At 30.3% G+C, this 12906-nt stretch overlaps 2 protein-coding genes across 2 annotated transcripts; both read left to right on the top strand.

Annotated features, from left to right (window-relative positions):
• The first annotated feature begins 3888 nt into the window (after positions 1–3888).
• LOC136088431 (tigger transposable element-derived protein 4-like) lies at positions 3889–5319 on the top strand. The gene has a single exon (XM_065812141.1). The coding sequence runs from the start codon at positions 3889–3891 to the stop codon at positions 5317–5319; it is 1431 nt and encodes a 476-aa protein (XP_065668213.1).
• A 945-nt stretch (positions 5320–6264) lies between these two features.
• On the top strand, positions 6265–7316 carry LOC136088430 (zinc finger MYM-type protein 5-like). The gene is made up of 2 exons (XM_065812140.1): positions 6265–6349; positions 6466–7316. Exons 1-2 carry the CDS (start codon positions 6265–6267, stop codon positions 7314–7316), a joined length of 936 nt encoding a protein of 311 aa, XP_065668212.1.
• Positions 7317–12906: the final 5590 nt, after the last annotated feature.

The raw sequence follows: 12906 nt of genomic DNA, 5'->3' as shown, positions 1-12906 counted from the left end.
ATTGCAACTCCTAGTTGTTACTTTATTTTCAACGATTGGAAAATTGACATCGTATACAGAAAAAATGTCTCATAGGTATTATTAGCATTATCATTAAAATTTATGTTATTCCAGTGCAGTTATGATTATTGAATAATTTATGAAAAATATCCAAACATTCTTCTCCGAAAAACTTGAACTAAGAGATGGCGAAATTGAGAGAGCTCACCGCACTGGAAAAAAAAAAGATGGACGACTAAGGACTTTAATACTAAATCTTCAGAAGTATAAAGACAAAGTAAGAATATTGAAATAATCTTATCGACTAAAAGGCACGAATACGTTCGTTAATGAACACTTTCTCGAGAAACCGTCGCCATTCGAAAAAAGTTGTTTGCTGAAGTAAAAGAAAGGCGATTGAATGGCGAAAGTGTTTTGGTAAGGTATGACAAATTGTTTATATTAAAAATACTTTTAAATGAATCTTAACGAATAATTTTATGGGCATTCTTAAAAAGCAATCTTAATATAAATCTATTATTCATGGCATAAAAACTTTGAATCTCGTGTTTTAGAATTAAAAAAAGTAAAAAAAATTAAAGTAAATAAAAAATAAAGTAAAAAATTAAAAAAAACGAAATTAAAGTAAAAAACAAAACGATTATTTTAAGGGAGATTACCCCCCAAATTTAAATATAGACAATAGAAGAAAACTTTTTATGTAATCTAACATACAATATAACCAAAACAACAAATTTAAATTTTTTTTGGTTAGCGATTGTTGCATATACCCAAAAAACCCCCCAAAATAAACAGAAAATATGATTTGCGCCCTTAATTTTTGACGACGGAATTTATTATTTGGCTTTCCTCGATAGATTGGCCGTTTAAGGTGGATTTTGTTTAAAGCGTTTGAACCGTTTATTGTACAATAGCCAGGAATGATGCTAAGTTTTTCATAAATTAGGCTTGACGTTTTTATCCCAATATTAAAATTAGCTACAGCATCGTAAACACCAAACTTTAGCACTGTAATGGTGACAAATTATGACTTCCGTATACGATTCCAAATTTTTTCATTAAAGGACTCATTCACATTTTGTGTTTTGCCGTGAAGACATTTTTTAAGCACATCATTTTTAGCGAGGTCCTCAAAAAAAGGTTTGATTTTGTATACAACCTCTAATAGAAGGCCAGGGCCTGGCTTGTAGGTATTGGTTTTATTTACTTTGTCTCAGTTGAATTTATACCAACTACTTGCACCCGTTGGACAATGTGGGTAGTGCCAGTTGTTATCTTTCTATGATGCTACGTGAAAAAGAATTGCAAGTGCTGATGATTTCATGGCAACTAAATAACCAGTAATTTATGTAATTGCCATACCAAAAAATTGTTGCAGTTGATCAATTGTTGCCTCCGTCAATCTTCCACGACCACCTAGTCCTCTCAATTTTTTTTTTAATTTTTTTAAGTCGGGTTCCAACACGCTTCTGATAGTGCCCAACACATTCCAATTTAGTTACTTGAGTGTCAGGATAAACATCCTTGACAATACTGTAGCTTTTACTATCTTAATCACGCTAAAAGACTGGCTCCTTCGCATTCCATTCCACTTGCAGAACCAATGAAGTTCATTTTACAAATATGCAAAATTTTCCACTTGGCATAAGCAGTAGGATTTCTTTTAGCAAGGTTTTGAAGAGCACCCTCTGTAAAATCAACTCCTTACCTCAACATCTAAAACTTTTCCACTGTCCTATGAGAGTGCAGCAACCACACCATTTAATGAGAAAAATCCCCTACGCCGCCATATCTCATCACACGATTCACCAATATCAAAAATCTCATCTTCATTTTGACAATTTTGTTTTAAATTGGCCACAGCATCAGCCATTGTTTCCTGTGCAACTTCCTCTGTAATATTGGCTATTTTTAAAACAAGTTTATCATAGTTTTTTGGCGTCATTGGTTTTGGCATGTTCATGAGGGTTGTAATTTTATGAATTTCAGAATATCCTATTCCAAGAGTTCTCATTGTGTATATTGTACGTGTGTTTATGTCAAAGATTCCTTTTTGATTTAACAATTTTGAAGTACAAAAGTTATTTTGATATTTATATTTTGAACAAAAAGTTTAAAGTTCAAATGCAAGTCCTCGCTTTTTGCTAATGTTTTCAGTTACTGTTAAAGCTGTTTGAAAGCAAGTGAGGCATCTTAAAACTGATGCAGCATCTGACAAAATAGAACAGTCAATTATTCTATAACCTATCACGTCTTTGTTTTGGACATAAGCATTCTTTTGTGGTGTTAAGTTCAAAATAGGTTGAAGCTTGCAAAACTTTCTGACTTTGGATTCTATTCTCTGTCTCTATAAATCTCAAATCCGGCCTTGTATGGAACACTGTTGCCGTATCTGGGGCGGATCTTCTAACGATGCCCTTTCTCTTTTAGACAAGGTGCAAAAATGCATTGTAAACATAGTTGGAACTGCTCTTGCAGCCATCCCCCAACCATTGTCACATCATCGTAATGTTGCTTCTCTTTTTCTTTTCTACAAATACTAAAATGGGCACTGCTCTAAAGGGCTAGCGTCTCTTATGCCATCAACTAAAATTCATTCTCGTGTTACTCGTCATTCAATTAAGTGTCATCTTTTTTCTGTGACTGTTCCTAAGTGCTCCAAAAACGCATTTTCGTCTAGTTTTTTTTCTTAAAAATCAGCTCTTTGGAATTCGCTTCCGTCAGCCTCCATCAGCTCTTTGGAATTGCTTTCCTGATTCATATAACTTGCAATCCTTTAAGTCGTCCGTCAATCGTTTTCTTGCTCTGCAATCTTTATCTTTTATCCTTCAGAAACTGTTTAATTTTTATAAATGATTTGTTGATTAAAATATAAAGCTAAGAATATAAAACGATACCTTGTTATATTTAGGTATATCTGGGGATTTTACATTGTTATATATTGTAGGTATATAATTGTGAATTTCCTAATTTTGCAATATATATATATATATATATATTTATATATATATATATATATATATATATATATATATATATATATATATATATATATATATATATATATATATATATATACAGAGCCGTACCAAGAGCGGGGCCGGCCGGACCGCGGCCTGAGGCGCCAGAGTTGGGAGGGCGCAAACTCTAATAAATTAAAAAAACAATAGGGGAGATGGGGCGCATTGATCGCCGGGGCAGTATGATCTTTTGGCTTTTACTCGTTCATATTTGCCTTACTAGAAGTGAGGCTGCAATTTAATTAACCATTATGCTTCCCTAATTGATTATTCGTAATATTTTTTCAAAAGGTTATCAGCGTCAAAAAAAATTTAGAAATTATTGTTTTTCGTCATAAAAAGTGATTTTTTTAAATCGTACTATAATTCAAATATATTTTTATTTAGATGTCTGTATGGGTTACCAACAATTTTATTTTAAATTTGTAAGTGTTAGGTGTATAATATAATATATAATTTTTATTTGGCTGCAATTTATACAGTAGATATTGCTATCAATATGTTACCTATACCTATTGGGGTACATTGATCTTTGACTATGCGGGGCCCATTGATCGGAGGATCAAAGTGCCCCATAGAAGACGAAGTGCCCCATATTTTTGTTTATAAGCAATAGAGTTAAACGAATGGAATTGTATTTATAATTTAAAAAAAAACTATATATAAACAAACAATAGCTTTTAGCATTTCATTTTTTAAATCTACTTATGTTATAAGCTAGTAATAATAATACTATTATTTTATAATATCAAAAGAATAATATTTAACATAATAATTAAAAAATATTTAACATAATATTATTATGTTAAATATTAGCATTTATTAAAAACATACGTTTTTATTGATATAATTTTTTACAGATCTTAGAATGGTTAGAAATAGAATTAAAAAAACAAATAAAGTTGCTATACCAAGTGAAACAATGAAAGTAGCTGTTAATAAAGTTTTAGAAGGAACACAACTGAATGGTGTAGCTCGTCAGTTTAACATAGATAGAATGACTTTAAAAAGATATTGTCGTAAAAAGAGGCTTAATCCAAATGAAGCTTTCAAGCCTAACTACAACAATAGACAAGTTTTTACAGCAGAAGATGAAAAAAGTTTATCAAGTTGTTTACTAATTGCATCAAAAATGAACTATGGCCTTTCAACTAGGTCAACGCGATTATTGGCATATGAATTTGCTTTAAAAAACAATAAGATATGTTCATCATCATGGATCAAAAATAAAATTGCAGGCATTGATTGGTTGCAAGGTTTTATGAAAAGACAACCAGAGTTGTCCCTACGAACACCTGAAGCAACGAGCTTCGCTCGATCAACAGTTTTTAACAAACACACTGTAAGAGAGTTTTTTCGAAATCTTAAAACGGTAAGAAATCGATATAAATATAATCCTAACTGTATATATAATGTTGATGAAACTGGTTTAACAACCGTTCAAAAACCGGTAAAGGTTTTAGCTGGTAGAGGAAGCAAACAAGTTGGAAGAATCACATCTGCAGAACGAGGAACATTGGTAACTGCATGTTGTGCCTCTTATGCAATTGGAAATTCCATTTCTCCATTATTTATTTTTCCTAGGGTAAAGTTTCACGATTACATGATTAAGGAAGGACTTCCTGGATGTGTGGGATTTGCAAATCCTTCTGGTTGGATGAACTCAGAAATTTTCATAGAATGGATTAAACATTTTGTTAAATATTCAAACTGTTCTCAGGAATCTCCAGTTTTGTTACTTCTCGACAGTCATGAAAGTCATATTTCTGTTAAAGGCTTGGAGCTTGCAATTCAACACGGAATTACAATGATAAGTTTTCCTCCCCATTGCAGCCATAAATTGCAGCCATTAGATAGAACTGTTTTTGGACCATTGAAAAGGTTTTACAATTCTGCATGTGATAATTGGATGGTTTCAAACCCAAGACCAATGACCATTTATGATATTGTTTCAATAGTTCGAGAACTGTATACAAAAGCTTTCTCACCATCTAATATACAGACAGGATTTAGAGTAGCTGGCATTGAGCCATTCAATTCTGAAATTTTCAAAGATGACAAATATTTACCATCATCAGTTACAGATAGAGCTGCTCCAGATACAGTTACTATCACTCCTGTCAACAACATGGAATCTGAAATGATACCAGCACATGTTAATCACATAGAGTCTGAAATAACTATAGTAAATATTGAAACAAGTATTTTAAACAAAGTGTCAACAAGTGTTGCTTCTATAATCTCACCTGAGGTTTTAAAACCTTACCCAAAAGCATCTGCCAGAAAAAAAAAATGTTAAAAGTAGGCAGTTAAAAACAAGGATTTTGACTGATACTCCTGTCAGAAATGAAATTCGTTTGTCAAAAGAAAAGAAAATTTTGAAGCAAACCAAAAATCAACAAAAAGTCTCCACAAAAGATAAGAAAGAAACTAAGAATTACTTGCTTAGAAATAAAAAACAATGTAAACCAAAAGCTGCTTCACAACTTGACTTTCACAAATGATGAAATATTCTCAATCAAAATATTGTACTTTTAACAAGTTTTGTAAACTTAAAAGTTGTATTCTTATTTTAGTCTTTATATTTTAGTTCTTATAAATTTCAAGTTGTTGTAAAGTTTTAAACGTATATAAAGCGGGTAGCTAATAGCTGCTGTGATTTATACATTTTTTAATTAAAAATTAGACTAGTGGGTTTAACTGCTATATTTAAAAAATAATTAAAAAATTTAGATGTATTATATGTTATACAATATTACCCTTTGACTAAATTATTTACAAGATTTAGTTATAGAAGTGTTAAATGTTTAGATAATATTACGCATATAAGATCAATGTGCCCCAAGTCGGAGATCATAGTACCCCATAGTTTGGGGTACATTGATCTTTTGAGAGGGTTGTTTAAAAGTTAAAATTATTCATGTTTATCATTTTTTTAAATCAAAATATTTATATATTCCAAAAGCCAGATAGTTCTACATGTGTTTCGCAGTTAATAAGTTTTTACATCTCTTTCAGGTTCTGCGCAGTTTTCAAAACACTGCTACGGCGATCAATGCACCCCCATCTCCCCTAATTAGTTTATGAAACTAATTTTCACGGCGTCGCTGCTGTTGAACAGAAAATTAATTAAAATTCCGCCTCTTGACACAAACTCTTAAATGTTAAAGCTCATGTACTGAACAAAAAAGCGCCCTATAACACTAATATACCTTTGATAACTTTTGAGCATTATAATTCTCTTATGAGTCGAACCCAAAAGTTATCTGGTGCTGAATTTAAGAAGAAAAGAAAACAGCGCCAAGAAAGTGACGAGAAACTACAAAACTGTTTCAAAAAGTGGTTGGTAATAAACTCAGTGGAGAAACAAATTATTTCAGAGAATATTTGTATTGAAATTAATGACAATTCAACAGATCCTATAATTGACTTTATTTGAGTTCAGATCATCATTTGGAATTAATTGAAGAGGAGATTTTCATCAGCCAAAGTCAAGAAGAATTTTGCACAACTGATTCAGAACCAACCAGGGAGGATGAAAAGGCCAAGCTTTCAGGCCCAGCTGAAATAAACGAGGATGAACTTCATTCAGAAATCTCAATAATTCCAGTGGCCTCGGAAGAAAATTTTCAACATAGGGATCCAGTAACATGGCCTAAAATAACGTACAAAACAAGATGCTTTTTGATTGAGCATAGGTCAGAGCAAGACACAATGGAATTTTTCCCAAACACGCTGTGTGATTTTGACAACAGAATGCGACACTTCAGCTCAAAATGGTATGAAAAAATTTATCCCAATGGTAAAAAATCTGTTCGCACTTGGCTGCAATACAGCAATAAAAAAGATTCTTTATTTTGTTTTTGCTGTTTGTTATTTTTAACAACAAAAACCAACAATTTCTTAGAAATTTCTAAAGGGTTTCGTGACTGGAAAAAACTAAACCCAAGAATTCCTGAGCATGAAAACAGCAATGAACACCAAAAATGTTATTCTGATCGGAAAACTCTTGAAAAAAACCTCAAGAAAGGAAAGACCCTGAATTCTGATCTGAAGAGAGTTATTAGTGGAGAGATGAAAAAGCGGAGAAATATCTTAAAAGTGATTGTTGATGCAATTTTTTTCTGTGCCAAAAACAATCTTGCCCCTCGGGGAACAACAGAAGACATTGGTCAACAATTCAGTGGCATTTTTCTGAGCTTAATTGAGTTGATTAGCCATTATTATCCTTTAGTGGCTGAACAAATTGCGTACGTTAAAGCAAAAAAACCCGCAACATCCTACTTTTCTCCTTGAATTCAAAATGAGCTGATTGAGTTACTTGGGCAGAAAGTCAGGAAAGAAATTTTGTCAAGCATCAAAGAAGCTAAATACTACTCTGTTCTGTTTGACTGCACTCCAGATACCTCCCACAAAGAGCAGATGAATCAGATCATCAGGTATGTCCGCATCAGTGATGAAACCTGCACAATTAAGGAAAGCTTTGTGGACTTCATTGAATCTCACCAAAAAACCGGAAAAGGTCTTGCAACAGAAATAAGTGAAAAATTGGAGAATAATGGTCTAAGCATTTCCGATTGCCGGGGCCTAAGCTATGACAATGGAGCCAATATGTCTGGAAAATACAATGGCGTCAAAGCTCACATCCATTCTCTTAATGAGTCAGCAAGATTTTTTTCCATGCGCAGCTCACACTTTAAATCTTGTTGGTGTTCATGCTGCTGAGGTTTCCCCACTCATGATTACGTTTTTTGGAAAGATTCAAGCCATCTTTAACTTTTTTTCAAGCTTCACGTCAAGATGGGAAAAACTGATGAAAACGTTGACCATCTCATTAAAGGGAAATAGTGACACAAGATGGTCTACCAAAAAAGAAGCAATTACACCATTGCACAGACAAATCAAAGATGTTCTTCAAGTTTTGGAATCCATTATCCACAATCCCATGACAAATGCTGTCACAGTTAGCAGTGCAAAAGAACTTCTCATTCATATTGATTTCAGTTTTTTGTGTTTGTTGGATTTCTGGTGTCAAATTCTTTCTCTAATTGACCGGGAAAACAAACTGCTTCAGTCAAAAGCCATTTCAATTGACATTGCCGTAAAAAAACTGAAATGGTTGAAGGCTTTCCTTCAGAATTTTTGAGATGTTGGGGTGGACAATATTATCAAAGATGTCACAGAAAAAGCTAACCAGAGCGGAATTGATGGTGGCTTTCCAATTAAGAGGAAGCGCAAAGTGAAGCAAATAGCACTTTATGAAGCTGAAGATGACTCTCACCTTCTCACAGCAGAAACAGAATTCGGATCTCAGTGCAACCTTGTGTTTGACAGCATTATTACACAAATAGAGTGGCGGTTTGAGGCTGATGTCTGCTGTATCCTCTGATTTTGGCTACCACAGTGGGCATTCTTTCTCTAAAAGTTCAGTGGATGAACTCAAGAAAAAAGCTGCAAATTTATCTCAAATTGACAAGGCAGATTTAGATTCTCCGATTTCCAGTCAGAAATGGCAAGCTTTAAATAACAAGCTGCCGCAATGATGGACAACTTTGAAAAATCTAGCCCAATCGACATTTTGCAGCTCATTTATAAATATTCTTTGACCGATGCTTATCCCAACACAACAATTGCTATTCGCATCTTCCTCACCATACCAGTCACAGTTGCTACGTGTGAGAGAAGTTTCAGTAAACTTAAGCTCATAAAACACTATATGAGGTCAACAATTGGCCAAGAACGTTTGTCTAGTTTGGCTATGATTTCAATTGAAAATGAAGTGGCAAACAACATTGATTTTTTTTTTTTTTTTTATAGGTGCCCCAAGAAGTCCTTACGGTCTTGTCACAAAGCACCGCGGAAGTGCATTTTGATGATGTCATTAGTGAATTTGCCTCAAGAAAAGCCAGAAAAGTGGCATTGAACTAAAGTTTCTGCAACCTTATTGACAAATTTTACTTATAACTTGATGTGATAAATTTTGTGATCAGTAAATCATTTTTTTCGTTTAATTTTCTTCTTTTTTTTTAGGAGGGGGAGGGGGCGCAATTTTCTTTTCTTGCCCGAAGCGCAAAATTGGCTCGGTACGGCCCTGTATATATATATATATATATATATATATATATATATATATATATATATATATATATATATATATATATATATATATATATATATATATATATATACACATATATATATATATATATACATATATATATATATATATATATATATATATATATATATATATATATATATATATATATATATATATTTATGTATATATATATATATACCAATACATCAATATAATATATATATATATATATATATATATATATATATATATATATATATCAATACATCAATATATCACTATATATATTATATATTAATATATATCATATACACAAACTTTACATATCTATATATATATATATATATATATATATATATCTATATATATATATATATATATATATATATATATATATATATATATATATATATATATATATATATATATATATATATATATATATATATATATATATATATATATATATATATATATATATATATCGAGTGAGAAAACTCAGGCTGCAAATACAAAGAATGTCTACACAATATGGAAACGTGCAACAAAATCAGCAAATAATCTAAGATCTGACAATTGTAAAGAAAATGTACCACGAAAAGTGTACCCCAACGATGACTGTGATGGAGCGGTTGAGCCTCACAATGAGGCAAAACCGTTTTTTTCACCAAGTGTATATTTAGTGCATTAACATTTTTAAAAACCGTTTAACTTTTTTCTTAATTGCATCAATTTAAAGCTTAATAATGTGATTTTTGAAATAAAATTAAAAAAGAGACATTTCGTTTTTATTTTCATATAACATTAATCCAAACGTTATGGGGTGGTTTTGCTCTACTTTCCTTACATTAAAATTTTATTTTATAAAATTAATTTTTTAACTTATTTTTAATTTTTAACAATGTTGAAAAAATTAATTTTTCCAAAAAAATGAAAAAAATTTTTTTAGATTTTTTTTAACAGTTAAAAAATGGGCAACTGTTTTGACTATTATACAAACAAATATTTTGTACCAGTTAAAAGTAATATTAAATGTTTGGCTTAAAATTGTTGCCAAAATAAATAGTGAAAAAATTTCTATAGATTTTGCACTCAATCGTACATTAATAACCATTTTTATAGTTTGCGCTAACATATCCCGGGGTTGGGGGAGGGGGGGGGGAGTTAGGGAAGTTGGCTAACTTTTTTCTTTGAGACCCCAGATAGGCCTTTAAATTTTTTTTTATAATGAATGCAAGTTAGAAATGTTTTGCCGATAGGGCGATAGACCTCATAAAGTAAAAACAGAGGCAATTAGCCTCGGTCTCCCGTAAGCATATTTTGAAACCCTATACAGGCTCAGAATAGGCAGAAAAATGAGTAATCTGATTCGCTGATTTTTAAAGGGAGGCAAGTGCGATTTTGTTGAAAAATATAATTAAAATCAAAACAAACAGATTTTTGAGAAAAATTTCAAAGTTATGATATACTAAGTTTATCAATACAAGTCATGTGTTACTATCAACACAGGAAATTCATTTTATTTTAGTAATCTTCAGAGAATTTAAAATGTATCAAAATCTATTTGTACAAGAGAATTTTCACTCGTAAAAATTTCAATAAAGTTTATCTTGGTGATGAAGATTTTATCTATTGTTAATTTTAAGAAACGAAAAAAAAAATGCGTTGAAGTAAATTTGAAAAAATCTACAAATATGTTTCTACATCAAAAAATCTACACAAAAAATCTACAAATTTCTACACAAAAAATCTACAAATATGTTAAAATATGCTCTTGGCCTTAAAGCATTCTCAAATACATAGTTTATATAAGTATGTTGTACGAGACTAATAGTGAAGCACTTTTGAATACAAAGTTTATATGCAGTTTTACGTGACTACTGGTGAACAAATTTGTTTATAAACTGATTAACATGTTTATTATAAAGAGTTGAAAATTAGAGTTTTTAAAAAAAGAAAATTTGTACTTATTGCAAAACTAGCTTACATGTTCCATATCAATATATGAGCTCTGATTTTGTTTTCATGCTTTGTTTCAACCATAGTTTGGAGGAGGCTGATATATTTTTTTATTACGTAACTTTAATAAAACCTCGTGTTAAACCATTAAAAACTTTTTTAAAATTTAAAAAAATTTTGGCCGGCTACATTAAGTTATAAAATATTTGAAAATTTAACAAAAGAAGTGATATTTATGTTTGTCTACAAAACAGTAATTTTTGTACAGTTACATATAAACACTGACATTAAAAGCAAGAAAAAGTATTGAAGTCAAATAAGTTAACCAAATAAAAGTGGATTATGGCATAAATAAAAGTGGATTATGGCAAATGATTGTGGCATTTTTTGTATTGTATTAATTGAAAAAATAGGATGTAAAAAACTAAGTGGTTAAAATCAAACGTTTTAATGAAAAAAAAGTATAATAAAAAAAAGAAAAGAAAATTATCAAAAAAGAACAAAATAAGTTGTCATGCTATAAATATTTTTGCTATTATAATGTGTTTTGTATGTATAAACTCTTGAAATATTTCAGTTGAATTTGCATGTGTGCAATTTCTAAATGCGTTTCTCATCAAATATAATGTCTGTGTTCTATAAAGCATGCTCAATACAGTATAAATTTTAAGCTGAGGCAGAGGTTGTTCTAAGCTCGTTACTGCATCTTTATACCAACTTGTTAATTATAAACAATTTAAAATTTTGGAAAAAGAAAATTTTTACAGATGTTTTGCCAAACTAGCTTACATGTTCCATATAAACCTACGGACCCTGAAGAAGATACTGTTCAACCTAAATTTTGAGAAGGCTGATAAAGCGTACATCAATATTTTTCTTTATATATATATTATATAGGATGAAAATTGGATATTAATCTAATGGAAATAATTTGAATAATAAATTGGATAACAATCTATTGGAAAATTTAACAAAAAAAGTGATATTTGTTTTTTCACTGAACATTAAAACTTTACTGAGTATCAAAGTCAAAAAATTTAACCAAATAAAGGTGAATTATGGCAATTTTTGTAATAAAAATAACTTCATCAAAATTAGCTTTTACATTTGAAGAAGCAAGTTTTCAAAAAAATTATTAATATTACATCAAAATAAAATATGACACATCTCTGTTTTTATATTAATAAACAAGAGATATTCACAAAATTTAAAAAAAGAACACTTGTTTTTATTGGTTATATCAAAAGTTACATAATGAAACTATTCATAAAATTTGTAAATATGGAGTACATTTTATTAAAGGTTTTTTTTCTAATTTTTTTAAAGCAGACATTTTTTTTTTCTTCTGGAGTATATAATGTCAAATAAATTATTAGCATTATAAATATATAAAATTTATCAAAGTTTGCTGCTTTATTTAATATTATTTACCATCAGTTGCTATTAAAGGATACACATTTGATACTAATTATAGAATACAATAACGAGTATTTTGTTCAGGTTAAAAGCTATATATCAACAAACATGTATTGAGTTTTAAAATTTAAATAAACAACAACATAAACTTGCATGTTTGCAATTTTTCTTTTTTTTTTACCTTTTTAAACTTAGTTTTTCATAAAGGTGTGGTAAGTTGAGAGTTATTGCTTTCGGTAATCAGTTTACTATATCAAAACACACTTGTGGACATCAAGTTATAGATTTTGTCTAATAGCTTATTATGCTACAATGCTTTTTGATCTTTTATTACTATACATTACCATAGGTTGTCTAAATTCGCTCTTGCTTACAATTGCTTTTAATTTAAGAGTGTTGCAAATCATCTGG

This window comes from Hydra vulgaris, chromosome 12 (genome assembly GCF_038396675.1).
Source record: "Hydra vulgaris chromosome 12, alternate assembly HydraT2T_AEP".
In the NCBI taxonomy this organism is placed as follows: Eukaryota; Metazoa; Cnidaria; class Hydrozoa; order Anthoathecata; family Hydridae; genus Hydra; species Hydra vulgaris.
This window is presented reverse-complemented; position numbering and strand designations above follow the sequence as displayed.

Bases quoted from the DNA above. Each gene is read 5' to 3' on its own strand.
- LOC136088431 (XM_065812141.1), top strand. From the start codon at position 3,889: ATGGTTAGAAATAGAATTAAAAAAACAAATAAAGTTGCTATACCAAGT.
- LOC136088430 (XM_065812140.1), top strand. From the start codon at position 6,265: ATGAGTCGAACCCAAAAGTTATCTGGTGCTGAATTTAAGAAGAAAAGA. The intron at 6,350-6,465 runs GTTTCAAAAAGT...ATTTGAGTTCAG, and splicing joins TGACGAGAAACTACAAAACT to ATCATCATTTGGAATTAATT.